General features: G+C 31.9%; 1 protein-coding gene across 1 annotated transcript; it reads right to left on the bottom strand.

The window, feature by feature from the left end:
• Positions 1 to 197: 197 nt before the first annotated feature.
• Positions 198 to 17,714, bottom strand: LOC134251108 (alpha-(1,3)-fucosyltransferase C-like). The gene is made up of 2 exons (XM_062733474.1): positions 17,562 to 17,714; positions 198 to 1,502 (listed from the first exon to the last, which is right to left on the bottom strand). The coding sequence occupies exons 1-2, from the start codon at positions 17,622 to 17,624 to the stop codon at positions 267 to 269; spliced, it is 1,299 nt and encodes a 432-aa protein (XP_062589458.1). The 5' UTR covers positions 17,625 to 17,714; the 3' UTR covers positions 198 to 266.
• Between the last annotated feature and the right edge of the window lie 2,497 nt (positions 17,715 to 20,211).

Raw genomic sequence — 20,211 nt, forward strand, 5'->3', positions numbered from 1 at the left:
GTCACATTCGTGCTTATCAAATCCATTCAAGTTAAAATTACTGAAACACATTAATAATAAAAAGATAAAGGTTGTGAGGTATGTAATTATAACAATCATATGAAAGAACACGTACGGGCCTTTTGAAGCAAACAATACTCACACGCAGCACAAACGCAATTTTAACATTAAACAGCTGATCATAGAAGAAATTTTTATACATATACACGTGCATATAAATATGTACACGTTTATAACCTTTTTTATTATAACATCCATTTCAACATCTACAAATCCCTGGATACAGAGCATCCATCTCGATTATTTGGTGTAACAATCCATTTGTATATATCATTATATATTCTTGTATATTTTGTGGGATTATTTAGTCGCTGACAAATATTGCACATATTACTGCGCCAGTTTTCTATTGGATACTGGGATTCATAATGTTTCTTCCAGTGTAAGAATTCTTCTTGCATATCTTTGTTTTTCTCCACCTCTGTAAGGTATTTTGACAACTGTTGTACAGAGGAAAAGTCTTTTGTGTCTATGTATGATTTTGGCGGACTAAAAATAGAATAATTTGCACTTCCTCTCATGATTGGGATGATATCATGTTGAGTCACGTGATGAAGGCCTTTTTCTGTGATGTAATCACGACACATTGCGTTTTCAAATGACAAATAAAACATATACTTTGTATCAAGAATGTCGAAACATTTACTTTCTTTTAAGCCCCAACATTCTCTGATGGCATCTATTCTTGATTTCGGGCAATTCTGGGCTTTTAAAGAGCCACAGTGACCATATATATCTATTGGCGTGGTTTTCTTCAATAAACTAACGAAGATTTCTCTTCTAGATGAGGTCTTGCAGTGGGATACAAACCAAGCGATGCCACGTTTAGTATTCGAGTCTTTCTTTCTTCCTCTATCGTTATTTCTCTTGACACTATAAGACCCATGAATAAATGGAAGGTCTGCATCCCTTCTGTAGCTTATTGTCCAGTTCACCTTCTGATTATACTTTTTCATACTCCTCTGCGTTACGAATTGGGTACCAATTTCTTTTGTCAAATAATCGGTCGATTCATATTGAGCAAATATCCAAACTTGGTGAGTCTTTTTAACAGGTAATTCACCTCCTCCCAACAAGTCGATCACGAATATCACCGCATCACTGTTATCATAAGCTTTAATATCAGTTGTAATTTGACAGGAGTATGGGCAATTTTCCCAAAGTCCTTCTTTTTTGAACTTGTTCAGTATTTGTATTTCCCAGTGTTTTGGATTGTAAAGAAGCACTGTTTTGATTGGATGAGTGGAATTATTTGCATTTTTTGATACCCTGAGGATGTTTGGAAATTTGTCTTTATTGTTATATATAAAAGAGTACGTCAAGCTAGGATTTTGATAAAAGACAAAAAGTAAAATCACAATAATAATGAATCCTCCGAATAAGCATTGATAAGATTTCAATGAAAATCCTCTGAAGGTTGAATTTTTTCTGAGATTTTTCATCTGAAAAATAAATTATATTTAGTGAATATAATCTAAAATCTGACGATGCTTTGACTTCGTTAAATTTAAGGAAAAAGATGTTGCTAAATTGTATTCAGTTATAATGTAGTTATAATATATTTAATTTGACTTAACGAGCATAAATGGAAACAAACAACTATTTCAATGGAAATCTATTAAATGAAAGTTTATTTTTTGAAGAAACTGAAAGATTTACATGCAAGACTGTGACAAATGGGCATGCTCTGAGCATTGTCATTTGAATATTTGTTTGGACATTTACAGAAATTGAAGCAAGACTGGGGCAAATGGGCAGGCTCTGAACATTTTCACTTGGTTATTTGTTTAGACGTTTACAGCAACAGAAGCAAGACTGGGGCAAATGGGCCTCATCTGGTTACTAACTTTAGAATTTGCATCATTCAAAGCAAGTCTAATAGTATGCATCCCAGTGCATTATCCATGAAACGTATAGAGATAACGAACAGTATTCAAGATCAAAAGTCCATAATATACAATACAAAAATGGTACAGAGCAAACATGGACCTCCAAAACATCAGAGGTGGGATCAGGTGCCATGCAAATATAACCGTCTAAATTCTGATGTATAAGACGGAACTCCAAATATGCAGCTTTAAGGGGGATGTACAAGCCATATTGGATCTAGTCTGGTGTAAAATAAGAAATACCAAGAGTGCGCTTAATACTCTACTAAACTAGCCCAAAGTTACTGAAAGTGCTAATGCACTAATTACCTACTGTTAGAGACCAAAATTAGTTAACAATAAAGTTTATTTTGTTTTAATTAGGAGGAAATTAATCATGTTAGAACTGCGCAGCTACAGCATTTACGAGATAATAAATGCATTGAAAATGGTGATAGTTTGATTCATTGATAATATAGCTACAACCATTTGTTTCGCTTTTTTCTTGTCATTATCCATAATTCTTGAAAATTTGATTTTTCATATGGGTGTCTTCCTGAGGCCATGTGTTTATTTCGTCCGCCATTCCTCTGTCACACAGAGCTCGAATAACATTGATTTTAGAATAAATGAGACCATAATAACATCAAGACAAGAAATTACTCAGTAATAATCATTAGGTTATATTACTTACTACTTTTATTTGTTGCATCGCATAATCTGATTAATGAAAAACGCGATTTTAACTCCACTCCAGCAAATCGGGAAAAACTGTTCTGTTTACAGTTCGAGTTTCCTCGTTAAAATTATTCCACTGAGCACGTGGTTGGCATGTGCATATATCTGCTGTGGATATATCCGATTATTACCATGATTATATTTAATTTTTCATGGAACAAGTCTTGATAATTTGTTGGTGTCTTTAAAACTCAAGAAAAAAAGATAAAAATGTCCTAAACATATGTGTTTACGACGGGTCTTTTTTCTGTGGCGATCGAAGTTATTTTCAAATGGGGCACTGCAAGGGGGATGCTTAGAATTTAATTTGAAAATGTTAAACAATATGCGGTGCATGAAAAACAAATTGTAATGACATGTCTTACATTCTAAAATTGGTACATATGTATATTTTGTTTAGAAGTTAGATAGAAAAAATATGCAGTCATAGGATTTCCTTCAGGCACCTCACATAAATAGCTAGATTGTTTGCAATGACCAACAAATTGTATGGAGTAATGTTTGGACATAATAACGCATCATGTCTCATTATGTTGACAACGTTGTAAGCTCTCGCTCATTGAACATACGAAGCTTGATAAAATATATTGAGTTGTTTCTTTGAAATTTAGAAGCGAGTACAATGTTTGCAAAGAAAGGTCCATTGAATATGCTATGTCTATATCATCGCAAAAAAAATGAGAGCCCCCCCCCCCCCCCGGAAAATCCTATGTTTGTTTTTCAAAATAGTGCAAAAGATTAAAAGATTTTGCATTACTAAGTACGTGATGGAATATGTATTAGCCTTATAAGACCACTTGTTATAAAAATATTTGGTTGCCCTCTCTCCCGATCTACTGCTTGGAAATGGCCCGACTCATTTTTTTTACATCCCATTACACGATATTTTTTTCTTTTTCTTCCGTCAACAATTGTGTTTAAATTTTAAGGAATTTCTTTCTCACCTATAAATACGGACCCAATAATTTTTCCCTGAGTTGGGAGGACCACCAAACGTCATTTTAAAGATCGTATAAAATTTTTAATTATGTTGATTTTTTTTTCTTTACTTTGTAAAATTTTAATTTTGACAATATGGGCAAATAGAATCAGATTGTGACATAACAAACAAGGAGCAAAACTTCAGCATATGCTATTTATAGAACTTGTGTTTGGCTATGTTTCTAATCTGAATTGTGGTTTTGTAGATATAGAGATAGTTCGAACTTTTTGACCACCCCTGGTACTAGTAGGTTTTAAAACAAGGTCATTCATATCGATTATATGTGTTTATTTCTTTGTGTTTCATTGGTGATAATTAAAATTTTGATAGATAATATAAGTTATCTATGGCAAACTTACAAACTCTTAATTTTTAACTTTGATGGTGCTCAGAACAGTGGGACGGACAACTTCGGAATGGACATTTTTCCGAACTTGCGCACCCTTTTCCTTTAAAGCTATCATCTTAGGGTTTTTTTTAAATGGTGGGGTTTTTATAATCAAATTGATTTGTGAAAAAAAAAATTCAACATTTTCTGCTAGTTTTTGAGATATTTGAGTTCAAAAACAAAAATCCCATGGGGAAACATGAACTTAAAAATACCCCACAAAAAACCCCACAAAAACCCCATGGGGTTTATTTTTCACCCCATGGGGTTAAATAACCCATATTATTTTTCGTGGGGTTTTTTAACCCACGTCTCACTAAAAATAAAATGTGGGGTTTATTATCCCATAATTTTTTATGTGGGGTAAAAAAACCCATATTATTTCTCTTAATGCTTGTAATTATCAAGTGAGAATTATAAAATACATATTGTTTGGAGTTGCAACATAAATTAAGTACAATACATGTACATTTTTTATCAACTTTGTAACAATTTAATTAATTAATTTTTTTTTCAAATTCATTGATATACAGTACCTGGCCATAAGTGAGTCATAATTTTATTTTTACACTATATATTTCATTGAAAAACCTGTTTTCATAAAAACTTGTTGTGAAGTCAATTTTAGCTCAATTTTCATGATTTTTTCACTGAAACATGCAGAATTATTCAAATTTTCTTATCTTAAATGATAAACAAAATGATACTTAAACTATTGAGAATAAATCATAAAATATTGTCATGACAAAATTTTCTAACCTCAAATTACTATGATTTCTTAACAAATTGAAGTCTTAAAATTTTTGTTTTGCACTTGACCTGTGATTTCATGGTAATGCATAAAGATAAAACTATTTTGAAATAATGTGAAGAAACTACAACAAATTCTGCATTTTATGGTGTTTTAGACATTAAAAAGAAACAATAAATGACACTGCAAGAATATTTTAGAAAAATGTGTTTCCTAATGAAATATATAGTGAAAAAATAAAATTTTGACTCACTTATGGCCAAGTACTGTACATTTATCACTGCATATGTAAATAAGACATGGCATAAGCATGATAAGAAGGGAATTAAATTATATTTTTTTGACTGACCCGTAAGTGAAAAAGTAAACAAATACGGATTAAAAGTTTGAAAGTTAGTCTAATATTCCAAGCGGGGGAGAGAAATGAATATAAAAAAAGACATTGGAGTGGACCGGCAATTTCATCAGAAAAACAATGTAAAAAAATAACGTGACTTTGTTTACGCTAGCGTAGCTCACAGGTTATTGTTTTCACTATTTTACTGATAAAAGTGCCGACTCCTCAGTCCTGTGACCTGTTATTGAACACTGTTGATCGTGAATCACATAGTAATGATAGTTGTTCTACTTACATGGAGTTTAGTTTGAGCTCTGCTGTCTGTAGCATAATGGACTTGATTCAAACAAAGACAAAAACTTCTCTACTTTTCAAAGAATGTTTTTGAAATTGATTGAAAGAGACCAAATCAATTCATGACTTGTGATACTTTCCTTATTTTGGCACCATTGTCACCCACATCTTTTTCTTTCCCTATGTATAAGTCGTACTCTAAGAAACATATGGGAGACTCTGACAAATAGCGTAAAATTCAAAGACTAAACTGTTATATTTATCCGGAATTTGTTTTTCAGCTACACTGACAAAAGTTAAGTATATTATACTTATAGATGTTTATGCCCACTGGCCCTGATTTGGGAATAAATCGCACTGTCATTTCATTCTAAATAATCTGTAAATGCAGTAGCTTCTCAATCCTAAACCAGAAAAATGCTTTCTTTAAAGTGATTAAAAGAACCAGTTCGTCTTCTTTCATGCAATATAACACTTTTATAGCTTTTTCAAAGGAATTAATAAATTTAAATCATAAAAAAAAAAAGATGAAAGAAGACGAACTGGTAGCGTTATGAAGGTGTTATGGAATAAAAATACCACACAAAGCAAATTTACATGAAATAAAATGAAAGAAAAGACCTATAGCCCTCAAGGTTTCACTGGTCAGCATGATCAAGGACTCTAATAAATTCATTCAATACGCATACAGGTACGGACTGACTATATAAAATCTAATATTTATTTTTGAATATTAATTATGTCTATAAGGCAGCTATAAAGCTCCTCCGTTTTTCAATAATTTATTTAAATTTTTAAAACTTATAGCCTTGAGTAGAAAACAGTCTCTCATTTCCTTAAATGTTTCAAAAATATAATATATAAACAAATACTTTGATAAAGTTAGAATTACTAAATACAAGAAATTTATAATTTATCATTTTAGATTAAGAAAGACCATACTTTTACAAGAAAAATAAAACCATACTTGCCAAATTTCATTGAAATGTGAAAAAGTTATGGCCAGTTAAGAGAACACACCTGTACAATTGACTGAATATGACATGATGATGGATTCTCCCCATGTAAATTTTACAACTTATCATGTAAGATTTAGAAAGTTTATGCCATTGCAAGAAAAATAAAACCAATACTTGCCAAATTTCATTGAAATATGAAAAAGTTATGGCCAGTTAAGAGAACACACTAGTACGACTGACAGTGTATTACATGATGATGGATTCTCCCTATATAAATTTATGTTCTCTTTTAGTTTTACAATTTAATCACTTAAGATTAAGAAAGACCATACTTTTACAAGAAAAATAAATCCATACTTGCCAAATTTCATTGAAAAATAAGAAAGTTATGACCAGTTAAGAGAACACACTAGTACGACTGACTGAATATGACATGATGATGGATTCTCCCCAGGTAAATTTCAGTTCTTTTTCAACTTATCATGTAAGATTTAGAAAGTTTATGCCATTGCAATAAAAATAAAACCAATACTTGCCAAATTTCATTGAAATATGAAAAAGTTATGGCCAGTTAAGAGAACACACTAGTACGACTGACTGTGTATTACATGATGATGGATTCTCCCTATATAAATTTATGTTCTCTTTTAGTTTTACAATTTAATCACTTAGGATTAAGAAAGACCATACTTTTACAAGAAAAATAAATCCATACTTGCCAAATTTCATTGAAAAATAAGAAAGTTATGGCTAGTTAAGAGAATACACTAGTACGACTGACTGAATATGACATGATGATGGATTCTCCCCATGTAAATTTCAGTTCTTTTACAACTTATCATGTAAGATTTAGAAAGTTTATGCCATTGCAAGAAAAATAAAACCAATACTTGCCAAATTTCATTGAAATATGAAAAAGTTATGGCCAGTTAAGAGAACACACTAGTACGACTGACTGTGTATTACATGATGATGGATTCTCCCTATATAAATTTATGTTCTCTTTTAGTTTTACAATTTAATCACTTAGGATTAAGAAAGACCATACTTTTTCAAGAAAAATAAAACCATACTTGCCAAATTTCATTGAAATATGAAAAAGTTATGGCTAGTTAAGAGAATTAACACACTAGTACGATTGACTATATGTATAACATGATGATGGATTCTTCCTATGTAAATTTATGTCCTCTTTCAGTTTTACAATTTATCATTTTAGAGTAAGAAAGACCATACTTTTACAAGAAAAATAAATCCATACTTGCCAAATTTCATTGAAAAATAAGAAAGTTATGGCCAGTTAAGAGAACACACTAGTACGAATGACTGAGTATAACATGATGATGGATTCTCCCTATGTAAATTTAAATTTTAAGTCTCAACTCTGTTTTAAGTTGTTATAATCTGCACCAGTAAGAACATTTTAATAGAAAAGGTCATATGTTATATGTAGGCATTCACAAATTAATTTGGTAAAATTAAAAAGAAATGTTGGAAAAGTATTCCATGAAGATACAGTATATTTTAATCTGTTTAATAAGAAATATATGAAGAAGTTAAGTAATACATGTATGAATTCTTATTTATGAAAATAAGTTGCAAATGATTTTGAATGAGCAAACCATTGTATTGTTTATTACCAAGAACCATACAGTTCATAGGTTTAACGTATATACATAAATCAGTTGTACAGTATATGTGTAACATTTCAATGTCATTCGAACATTATGAAGCCTTACATCAGAGACATAAATAACAGTTATTATGTCTCTGCTTACATCCAAGTATTTGGAAATTTATCAATATGTCAATGACCGTTTTCCATGGCAATAACACAATAATTATCAATTAGTAAAATTACAAAAAAAAAGTTAATTTTTCATTTTTTTTTTTTCATCAATGAACACTTTGAAATGTGCTTTTTACTAGGAAAACTTAAAAAAAAAATTTAGAGTAGCTAGTTACTCTGAAACCAGCTATGTATACACAAAGGGATATATAGTAAACAGGAAATGGTTCGTGTAATGATCAGTCTGTGTGGAAATGAATTCTTGAATATATGTATATACCGGGTATATCATCATATAGACTGAAACTCTGAAAGGTGTGAGAACATTCCTTCGGGCAAAATTCTCCAATATATTTTCAAAGGTGTGAAATAGGGATAATTCACTGATTTCAATTTAATTGATCTTTTACAAATTTATACAGATTTTCAGAATTAATAAATTGAAAATCAATCTGCAATTCATCCCTTTTATTACAACACTAATCAAAGGGTTTTAATTAAGACTGTTTTTTCATGATTCAATACTCCAATTAAAATCATCATAATTTAATAATTAGGTACTCAGTGGTCATTAAATAATACATGGCTTCCTCTCTTTCTCTCTCTCCTCTGTATAAAATTATTGCACTTCCTCTCTCTCTCTCTCTCTCTCTCTCTCTCTCTCTCCTCTGTATAAAATTATTGCACTTGCAGTTATTATTTTTTTTCCCCTAGAAAATTTCAATTTTTAGTTGTTGACAGGATAAGTGGAATAAAAAAACCATGCAGAGAGAGAGAGAGGGGGGGTATAAAACAATTTAACAAAAAATTCTGTTAGTTGTATATCAACACTTGAGGGGAAGTTTGGAATAGGTTAAGCATGTTAAGTATAAAGCATTCTGAAATAATCAGGCCTTTGATTTTTTTTTTGGGGGGGGGGGGTGTTACCAAATAACGATGAAATGTATAAGGAATATTGTTTAAGGTTTCCGTTAATACTCTATAATTGGTGTTGATGTACATGGTTAAGGTTGTGCAGTTCTTTAGATTTTAATATATATGAAGTAAAAATCACTTAAATACGTGTAAGATGGCTGCATCCCTCTACTTAAGGAGGCTGGCGGGTCAAAATTTTAATCTTAAATTAACCACCAGATTTAACTTATTTTTTTTAGATATGGTATATTTAGCTGTCAACTATCATTTGGCAAAGAAAAAATTCATATATTTTAGTTTTAAAATTTTATCATTTTGTATATCTTTATATGGAGCTCTCCTTTTAAAGGAGATTGAAATAGTCTAAAAATGGCTGCCACCCCCTAGCCTCGTTAATTAACCTGCCTACAGTTTTTCAGCAAATTGTCTTGTTAACTTGCATTATACAGTAAGGCACGTGTTCATGTCATGCACTTGTGTGAAATTAATTGTAAATGTGAACATATGCTTTATATCTTCTACATGTACTAATTTTTGTTTCTATTTCGATTATCTTTACGTTGAGAGACTGTAGACATAACATGAAAATAACGATATATGCCTTTCATACTTTGAAGTTTCTTTCATTGTTTATATACCAAGTGTTCTCCGGAGACAGCTTTTGATACTTATGAAGAATTTAAATCAAGATTCTAGAAATTGTCGTTTTTCTTTATTAAACTTTCAAAATAAAATGTTACTGTCAAAACTATTGTTAGATGAAAAATACACTAGCTTTTATTGTTTAGATGGGAAAATAATTTCAGGTTAATGAAATGACCATATGTATTTTAAATCTTTATCTTCGATTTTAGAAAGGGACGTAACTCTGTAAAGCGGATCGTATAATACTTATATTGTCCTCAGTAGTAAGAAGACTAGATTAGTAGATAGGATATGAGACATTTTGAAAGGAAGAATTAAAACTATCATGACATCGAAACGCTAAATGGGTTTGGACGGAACCATTCATATTTTTGCGCAGGGGTGTCTTAAAATAAACGGAACGTGAATTTGTTTCTTATTTTTAATCCGAGTTGGATTCAACGGAAATTTCCTCAACCTTGTTGTTTTTATCTATTTTCATAATCTTACATTATGTTTGAATAATAATAATACAGCAACTAGAGTCTGGAGTTAAACCTACCCACCCCTTTTGTTAACTTCCGAGAAACCAATATCAGAATATCTACACACCCCAGATCTACATAATCCAGTTGCGTTTACTTCTGAACAAACTAATATTTTTAATGCTGAACAAACTGACACTTTTAATAACTTTACATGTCCAGAGTTTGAAAACCCGATAGAAAAAAAAAAGATGTGAAATATGATTAAATTCCATCAAAATCAGATCCTAACAAGAACAATATTAAAAACTTTGAATTAAAAAAAGCGTACAATCTTTTGTATTACTCCTAGGTTGAGATAGAAATGTTGAACCATTATTTTAAAACCAGAAATTATAACATTCTTGAAAGTACATGTAGACTGCTCTCAGATGGGACTAGACGACTATTATGCAATATTAACAGGAAATGACAGGTGTCACTACTTAGGTGTGGAACCGAATCCTTGTATACATGGTATATATACACGTGTGATGTACGTCTGGGTTACAATGTACCCCTCGGAATACAGCCCTGAGGGTGAATCTTACAATATATTTTCTATATAGTGTGTACAGAGTGGTTCGACCATGCTCTACGCGCTGAAGTTATTAAAAATGATTGCATACATGTGACCCCCCCCCCCTCCCCCATACCTAGTACCATAAATACGCGATTTCCATGCATTTGTAATATGGGATAAAATATTATTGATATAGAATAAAATTTATAAAATATAGATTAACGGGGGGTGGGTGGGTCGTAAGAATTTAACTTTTGTTTAATGATTTAGACTTTGATATTCCTATCATGCATTTACAATCAAACAAGTCCGAAGATTGACCGGAGAGTCCATTATCCTCGTATAAAAAATACAATTAATTTTTTTTTACAACAGACCGAGAAGAGTAAGGGGTATACTATTTTTGAGACATAAACGGGTGTGAACAAAAAATCTCGATTGCATATCACATGCTTGATAAAGGAGCCGTACATATTAGGCCTAATATATATATGTAATATGCTTGTAACGGTGGATTAATCATGTGTTGATAAATAAATAAATGAATAAATGAATAAATGAATAAATGAATGAATGAATGAATGAATGAATATAAAGATCTACTTCAGGTGGGTCATCATGTATTCGGCACTTTAGTAAACGCTTCGCTTAATTAATAATCGGGATATATTACAACAAATATAAGATGTTTTAAATCGTTTAAGTTGAATCAAAAAGATCTAACGGAAATAATTGTAAATATAATTACCGAAATTAATTAAGTGTAAATCGCTAAAATGAGTAAACCGGGCCCGCTACCCATTTTAGTCACCTTGAAAAGGACAATCGGCGATAATGATGGATAACCATAACATTTTATTTTAAAACTTTCAGCGAAGGCAAATCTTATAGTAATAAACTATGTCCGTAAATTTCATGAAGAAATAATGTGTATTCATCTCATTATTGTCAAAAACCCGGTTTTCAGTTTCGAAATTCCCGGCCGGCCCGGCCCGGGTTTCGCTACCCATTTTAGTCACACTACAGAAGAGCGGACAGGAAGAAGACCACCTGTCTGGATTACAGGCCTAATGATGGAATTAAGAACTTTATTTTAACAAGGATTAATTCACGCAAGTATGTAAATCAGTCTGATTGATTTGGCGTGTGTGAATTATTCCATTAACATCACAAAATGTCCAATTGGAATTCTGCTGTCAGTCAGTGTCTGAAGGAATTAGTTTTGTTTACATGTCAGTGATGTAAGTATTAGCATGCTATGAATTTGGGGGTTATTTCTTGCAAAACGGAATCAAGCTCTATATGATAGATATTAGAGGAATATACATGGTCAAAAATTAATATATAAACTTTTAGTTAGTTTAGTTTAGTTTTCTTAGTCTTACTCAACAGTCAATTTAGGGAGGAGGAATATCTGTCAGGGTGTCCCATGTATCAGTAGGGTATGTCACATTGTGCCTGTCTAAGGTTAATCAAGTTCAAGTTCAGTTTATTTATGGATTCTATAACATAAGGTCTGTGCGAATGAGTTCAATAATTAATCCCTGCATGTACTTTTATGGGGTACTCACAAGGGTGGATCTTAACAACTGCAGTGATATAGATGTGAAATTTCTATTTTCCTTTAAAAAAAATGTGTGAATCAAAAATTATCACTTTGACAACAAAGTACAATCATACGATATGTATGGAAATACTTTATTGAAGAGTTACTGTAGCTCCAAAGTTTTTTTTTCTAATTAGGTCCATCTTCGCTAGCCAAGGGTTTCTGATACGCCACTCTCCTCATAAACCCTTGGCCTACGGTGTTGATAGAAATTGGGATTTTTTTCCAGAGTTCTAATTGGATTTCAGTACACCCTGGTCGACCAATCAGCAATTGTTTTTTGTAAATGACGATATTTGCGTTCGGGATACATCTTCACTCTTTAATCTCGGAAATGAAAAACGCAAGTAAACAACGATCCGTAAGATAACATTCAATTCTATGAATAGCCATGGTGTCATCGAATATCTTCTAAATATGTGATTAAGAATCTATATTGAAGCTTCAGATTTGTTCTATGAATAATGGATAAACATAACTCAATTATTGCTTCTTAAGTATTCTTGAAAAAACTTTGATTTATTTTTTTTAACACGTGTCTTTATTTCTGGCGATGACGCAATCTGTGCCTACCTGATAGTTTCGAGATCACGTGACGAAAAACAATCCCGTCTTTTGACTTCACCGTATGCCAAGGGTTTATGAGGAGAGTAGCGTATCAGAAACCCTTGGCTAGCGAAGATGAATTAGGTCAAACATGAATAAAGGTCAAGGGGTCAGAAATCATAGCATGCTCAGAAATATCTTGCAACAGACATATGAAAAATCTATCTCTTCTAAATCAAAGTCATAAGGAAGAATTAATATTTATGAAAAGTATGTCATACTTCAAGGTCAAGATATAATGGTAAAAAATCATGATAGTGTAATCTGTATTAAGAAAGGAATAATTCGCACAGGTAATATATGTATAATTTGAACATGTTGAAAGCCCTATCTCATCTCATTCAAAAGATATGACCAAAGTTTAAGTTTTTATGACATTGATAAGCTGACCATTTAACAGATGACAGATGAATAAGATTTAATGTCCTCTCTTATTCGCTAAGGTGGGGGACAAAAATCAAAAGAACTCATCAAAAGGGATTGACTGACCTTGACCTGATAATGCATATAGATGCTTTCTGTAAAAATAAATGTCTTCTTACAATTATTTAGTTTATAGTTAGAAAGTTTAAGTATCATAAGAAAAAGAAATATCATGTTTGACATACATGTAGATCTATTTCAATGAAAAAAAAGTGATATTGTCAGAATGAGATCAATATTGCCTGACTGCACCTTGCAGGATGAAAATTTAGTTTTAATAATTTCAGAACTTCTTTTTTTCTAATTAGAAACCAAAGAATTTTCGATGAATTCCAATTATATATTGCTAATAATTATAATGTACATGATCTATGTAAAGCCTAAATTGATTCGTTATCCAATGTAGATTTAACAGTCGAGCTGGTTGATGACAGGTATAAACTTAAAAAAATTACTAGTAGTAAATAAGGTACCGTAAAGGCGTAGTACATGTATACAATGTATATGTTGTCTTATTTAATCATGTTCATTGTACCTGCTTTTTTGGCTGATATTAAGTGGTTATTTCAGCTTTTTTTTTATTCAGACAGAGTAGCATAGAGATGCAATTAATTTCATTTTTCATAATATTCATTCATTCATAAAAATAATAAAGATACCTAACCTAATGATAAAAAAGAAGAATAAATCAGATTGGTGATCAATATCTAAAGACATTATGGCGGATCTAAGGGAATACTGTAGGTTGTAATATTTTCGTTCGTTTATTACTTTTCTCATTTACCTAAGACAAAGCGACATGAGATATTTGTCTCATCTTTTTTAATTATGATTATGGCTAATTGATTTCAAACATTTAGCTTATAAGTCATGTATTATAGTCTAAATTTATGAGCGGTGGATCCAAGGGGAGTTGATATTTAAATACTTGTGGTGGATCAAAAGATACTAATGATTTTTGCAAATTTATTTCAACGTTTAGTTAATATTTCTGTGTGTGATCATGATCTTAACTAAGAAGTGGTGGATCCAAGGCAAGTGGATATTAATTGTTTTGATAGCCATAAGAGTTGTGGTGGATGTAAAGGGAGTAGATAGATATTTGTAATAGGTCAAAGGATAATAATGATTATGGATAATTGATTTCAAACATTAAACTTATATGTCATGTGTGATCAAGATCTAAACTTATAAGTGGTGGATCCAAGGGGAGTGGATATTGATCTTTTTTAATTATTTGTGTTTGATCAACATGATCAAAGGTTATTAATGTGATCATGTCTAATTTATTTCAAACATTTAGCTCGTGATCTTAATTTTAAAGTGGTTGATCCAAGGCAAGTGGATATTATTTCTTAATATTTGTGATGGGTAAAAGGACATTACTGATTCCGGCTAATTGATTTCAAACATTAAACTTATATGTCATGTGTGATCAAGATCAAAACTCATAAGTGGTGGATCCAAGGGGGGTGGATATTTATCTTTTTTAAATATTTGTGAATGATCAAAGGATATTAATGATTTATGATTATGGCTAATTTATTTCAAACATTTAGCTTTTATGTCAGGTGTGAACATGATCTTAATTTAAAAGTGGTGGATCTAAGGGGAGCGGATATTATTTTTAAATATTTGTGGTGGGTAAAAGGATAATAATGATTATGGCTAATTTATTTCAAACTTTAATCTTACATGTCATGTGTGATCAAGAACTTAACTTATTAGTGGTGGATCCATGGGGAGTGGATATTCATTTTTTAAAGAAATATTTGTGGTGTATCAAGGATATTAATGACTATGCCATAGTCATTAATATCCTTGATATGGCTGATTGATTTTAAGCATTAAGATTATGTCATGTGTGGTCATGATCTAAACTGATAAGTGGTGGATCCAAGAGGCATAAATATTTTATTTTTAAATATTTGGGTGAATCAAAAGATGTTATTTTTAATAATTGTACTTTGTGATATGTAACTGAATTGAGTTCCATTAATTAAATATGTAGATATATTGCACATGAATTAAATAAATCCAATCTTATTAGTGGTAAATGCAAGGGGAATGGAGATTTAAAAAAAATCCACAAACTAGACATCATATAAACCTAACATATATAAATATACATTAGTTAAGGAAAGAGACCCTCTTTGGACACTGTGAATTGGTTGCTATTGTGTTGGTATTAAATTTTCTTGTTTCATTTTTTTAAATATTCAGATTAATGGTCATCGATCAAATAATCTGTGAAGAGTTTTATGATGAATGTTTCATTTTGGGAGGCAACTGCCTTAGAAACCTGTTTTCATATAAATCTTCTTTTACATAAGCAAAAATTTGAAGAATGAATACTTGAAAATTTGAAAAATAAGAGATATTTGTTATAACTATCTACTTTTATAAAATGAGAAACAGAGAAGATACTAATGATCCATTAGTCTAAGAAAAAACCCAAGTTTTTAGGAATTATCTTACAGTAAATATATCAATACATGGGATTTAAAACCCCATGATAAAGAAACGTGGGAGAAAAAAACCCATATGACAATATAAGCAACATATGGGTTTAAAAAACCTACATTGATTTTCGTGGGGTTATTTCCCCCATGGGGTGAAAAATAAACCCCATGGGGTTTTTGTGGGGTTTTTTGTGGGGTATTTTTAAGTTCATGTTTCCCCATGGGATTTTTGTTTTTGAACTCAAATATCTCAAAAACTAGCAGAAAATGTTGAATTTTTTTTTTCACAAATCAATTTGATTATAAAAACCCCACCATTTAAAAAAAACCCTAAGATGATAGCTTTAAAGGAAAAGGGTGCGCAAGTTCGGAAAAATGTCCATTCCGAAGTTGTCCGTCCCACTGTTTCAGTTTTCTTTACCTGGAGTCAAAGAGTTTAAGATTTTTTTTATATCAATACGTACACTATTTAACAACTGTTCGATAATAATACTAAATAAATTACTTCAAGCCACACTTTAACACCTTTCCTCTTTTAAAAGTGTTCATATTATTTGAAATATTTTGCAGCTGTTATTTTCTTCTACATTTAAGATTGTTATGTCCCTCCATATTAAGAAGAGGTCTGGAAAACAAATTTCTATGCTAAAAATAGACCACGTGCTGCTATCCATGAACTACTTTCATGGTTCTTTGCACTCTTTTTGAAGACAACGGTACCTTGTTTTGAACTGGAAATTATCATTAAAAAGTGCAAAATTTAGACATTTTCTCAACAAATGGTTGTAGAGAGAACATTAATGCACAGTTTGCATATTTTTTTGGATTTTTTAAGGCTCTGCTGAATTCTGTAGCTGCGCAGTTCTAAAGAGGATATCAAAAGCATTTTTCTGCAAAAGTATAGATTATATATACATAACATACATTCAGTTATGCATATTTATTGTATCTTTATCATAAGGACTTAAAATTTGATCAAAATATAATGTATTATAGCCATTTGAAGAAATGTTTACATTTTGTTCTCACTTCACTAAAGGTGGCCGGACATCCCCCTTAACAGATTTATTTAAAAAAGGGGACAGGCTCCGCCATATAGCGGACGAGAGCGCTGTCCAGCGTGGCTGTCTTGGCGAAAGCCAGTCGATAACTGATCAAAAGTACAAAACAGCAAATTACATACAATAGCATAATATTTACAATAGAGTTATTTAACACTCGATTAATTAATTACTTGTATTGTTCAGAGATAAATGTTTACCCAAGTCTTTCACTCTGAAGTCCTTGACACCTGTTAAATTTAATCTGCCCGGGGCGCTTTGATCATTGTCCCGGATTACATATATACATTTTTACACTAATTTCCTTGGTCACACAAGTTTTAATGAGGTAGGATATGTAGTTATCAGGTTACTGAGGGTAGAGACTATCAAAGTTTACTGCGACAAAATATCTAATAACTCGTAATATATCGATCTCTAATATACAGTACATTGAGGAAAGATCACACACGTGTATAACTGTTTAATGATTAATATATATACGGAGAGGTTCATTTGTACAGTTGAAAAGCAGGAAATTATCTATTATAAATTCTACATACTCACGTTCCTGAATCAATCTATAAACAGCTATTGTATATTTACGGGATTTATTCCCGCCTTCATAAACATGCGGTTATGTATTATGTAGAAAAGAACACAATTACTTACCTTTTCAGGTGAAAAACCTTCACGACCTCTGCCATTATTTTTTGGGAGGAGTACATGTATCATCAAGCCTTTTATATGTAAATTACACAGAATAATTACATTGCAAAATATAGATTATTTCCTCCACATGCCTGCTGGCAATTAACCGGATCTATTTTACAGTTGTATTTGCTAGTATGATATAACCGTGTTGCTCAAAAATACCCCGAATCAAATATTGCTGAATTTATTTTGCACACTCGATCCTGTAAAAGGGAAACATCGGGAAAACTGTTAACAAATAAAGAAACACCTATAATTTAGAGAAAAGTGGATCAACGTAAAATTGTTAATATTTAATACAGTGTTTTTCTACCTTTTTAGACTTCTTTTTCAATACAAAAGACTTATTTGTTTATTTGCTATTGAAAAAACAAACAGCGAAATCCCTCGTCGAACCTCAATCATTTAAAATCCATCGGAGTAATTCACGTCACGGTCTACAAATCCAATTTACAGGTCGACCTTTTACCACATTCAAAAGAGCTTTTATGACAGCCGTTTGGCTTATCATATTATTATATACTATCTCATTTCATTATTTAAAAAAAATATATCATTTGGGTGAGCTGCTCACGTAATTATAGCGCATGTCCAGATCAATGGAAAAACATTTTAGAACAAAAATACTTATATTGATCGACACAATCATGTACACATAAAACTCCACTATCTTTTTATCCATAACCAAGGAGAGAATTCATAAGTCGATATCATTACACTGTACCAACACAATGTAGTGAAAGGTTCTTTGTCTATTTGCTTACTATATTTCTTTAATTAACGCTTCAGAATTATCTCCAAAAATCTTTTCTTTTATTTTTTTTATCAACATGCACATAAATTTTGCAAATTATTTTGTACTCGGTCGATATGCTTTTCTGTTAAGTCGATATATCTATGAATCGACCTCATGAAAGACTATATTTGTGGTATACTATCTTGTCTACTGTTCATTAAAATAACGGGCATGCTCAAGCATAAAGCATTTCAAAACTTAAGGAATACTCTATGATTTTTTTAAAAAGAAAAATCCAAATAATATTATTGCAAAATTTTTAGCAAAGTCAGTTATAAAAACTGTACACGAAATGTAATGTCTCTTGAATTTTATTAAAAAATATTGATGATATCTGTGAAGTTTTTGGAGATAAAGTCATCTCCTGAAATTCCCATTGCTACTTGTTATGCGGCCCTTTTCTTACCAGGCCTATTTCTGTATCCATATGAAGCAGAATTCTTTCAAACTCTATATAAAAAGGAGTCTTTTGTTTTCGATAATTATATCGACGACATCTTCTCAATTAACAATATACATTTTTAGCTCACCTGAGCCGAAGGCTCAAGTGAGCTTTTCTGATCAAAATTTGTCCGTTGTCTGTCGTTGTCGTGGTCGTTGTCGTTGTCGTCGTTGTCGTAAACTTTTCACATTTTCATCTTCTTCTCAAGAACCACTGGGCCAATTTTAACCAAACTTGGCACAAAGTATCCTTGGGTGAAGGGGAATCAAGTTTGTTCAAATGAAGGGCCACGCCCTTTTCCAAGGGGAGATAATTATGAATTAGAGAAAAATTAATGGCATTTTTAAAAAATCTTCTTCTCAAGAACCACTGGGCCAGGAAAGGTGAAACTTATATGGAATCATCCTCAGGTAGTGTAGATTCAAGTTTGTTCAAATGATGACCCCCGGGGCAAGGGTGGGGCCAAAATGGCCGACCCAAGTTTTACATAGGAATATATAGGAAAAATCTTTAAAAATCTTCTTCTCCAGAACCACTGGGCCAGGAAAGATGAAACTCATGTGGAATTATCCTCAGGTAGTGTAGATTCAAGTTTGTTCAAATGATGACCCCCGGGGCAAGGGTGGGGCCAAAATGGCCGACCCAAGTTTTACATAGGAATATATAGGAAAAATCTTCTTCTCAAGAACCACTGGGCCAGGAAAAATGAAACTCATGTGGAATCATCCTCAGGTAGTGTAGATTTAAGTTTGATCAAATCATGATCCCTGGGGCAAGGATGGGGCCAAAACGGCCGATCAAAGTTTTACCTAGGAATATATAGGGAAATCTTTAAAAATCTTCTTCTCCAGAACCACTGGGCCAGGAAAGATGAAACTCATGTGGAATCATCTTCAGGTAGTGTAGATTCAAATTTGTTCAAATGATGACCCCCGGGGCTAGGGTGGGGCCAAAATGGCCGACCCAAGTTTTACATAGGAATATATAGGAAAATATCTTTAAAAATCTTCTGCTCCAGAACCACTGGGCCAGGAAAGATGAAATTCATGTGGAATCATCCTCAGGTAGTGTAGATTCAAGTTTGTTCAAATCATGACCCCTGGGGCTAGGGTGGGGCCAAAATGGCCCACCCAAGTTTTACATAGGGATATATCGGGAAATCTTTTAAAATCTTCTTTTCAAGCACTTCAAAGCTATGATTAGTGTTATTTATATGGAATCATCCTCAGATAGTGTAGATTCTAGTTTGTTCAAATGATGAACGCCGGGGGGGGGGGTTTAAATTCAAGCCCGATGTGCTCAGGTGAGCGCTGTGGCCCCTGGGCCTCTTGTTATTCTAACGTTGATTCGATATAATTTCTAAGCTCAAA

Source organism: Saccostrea cucullata, unplaced genomic scaffold (assembly GCF_032062105.1).
Source record: "Saccostrea cucullata isolate Sc308-1 unplaced genomic scaffold, CSIRO_AGI_Scuc_v1 ctg1808, whole genome shotgun sequence".
Taxonomy (NCBI): domain Eukaryota; kingdom Metazoa; phylum Mollusca; class Bivalvia; order Ostreida; family Ostreidae; genus Saccostrea; species Saccostrea cuccullata.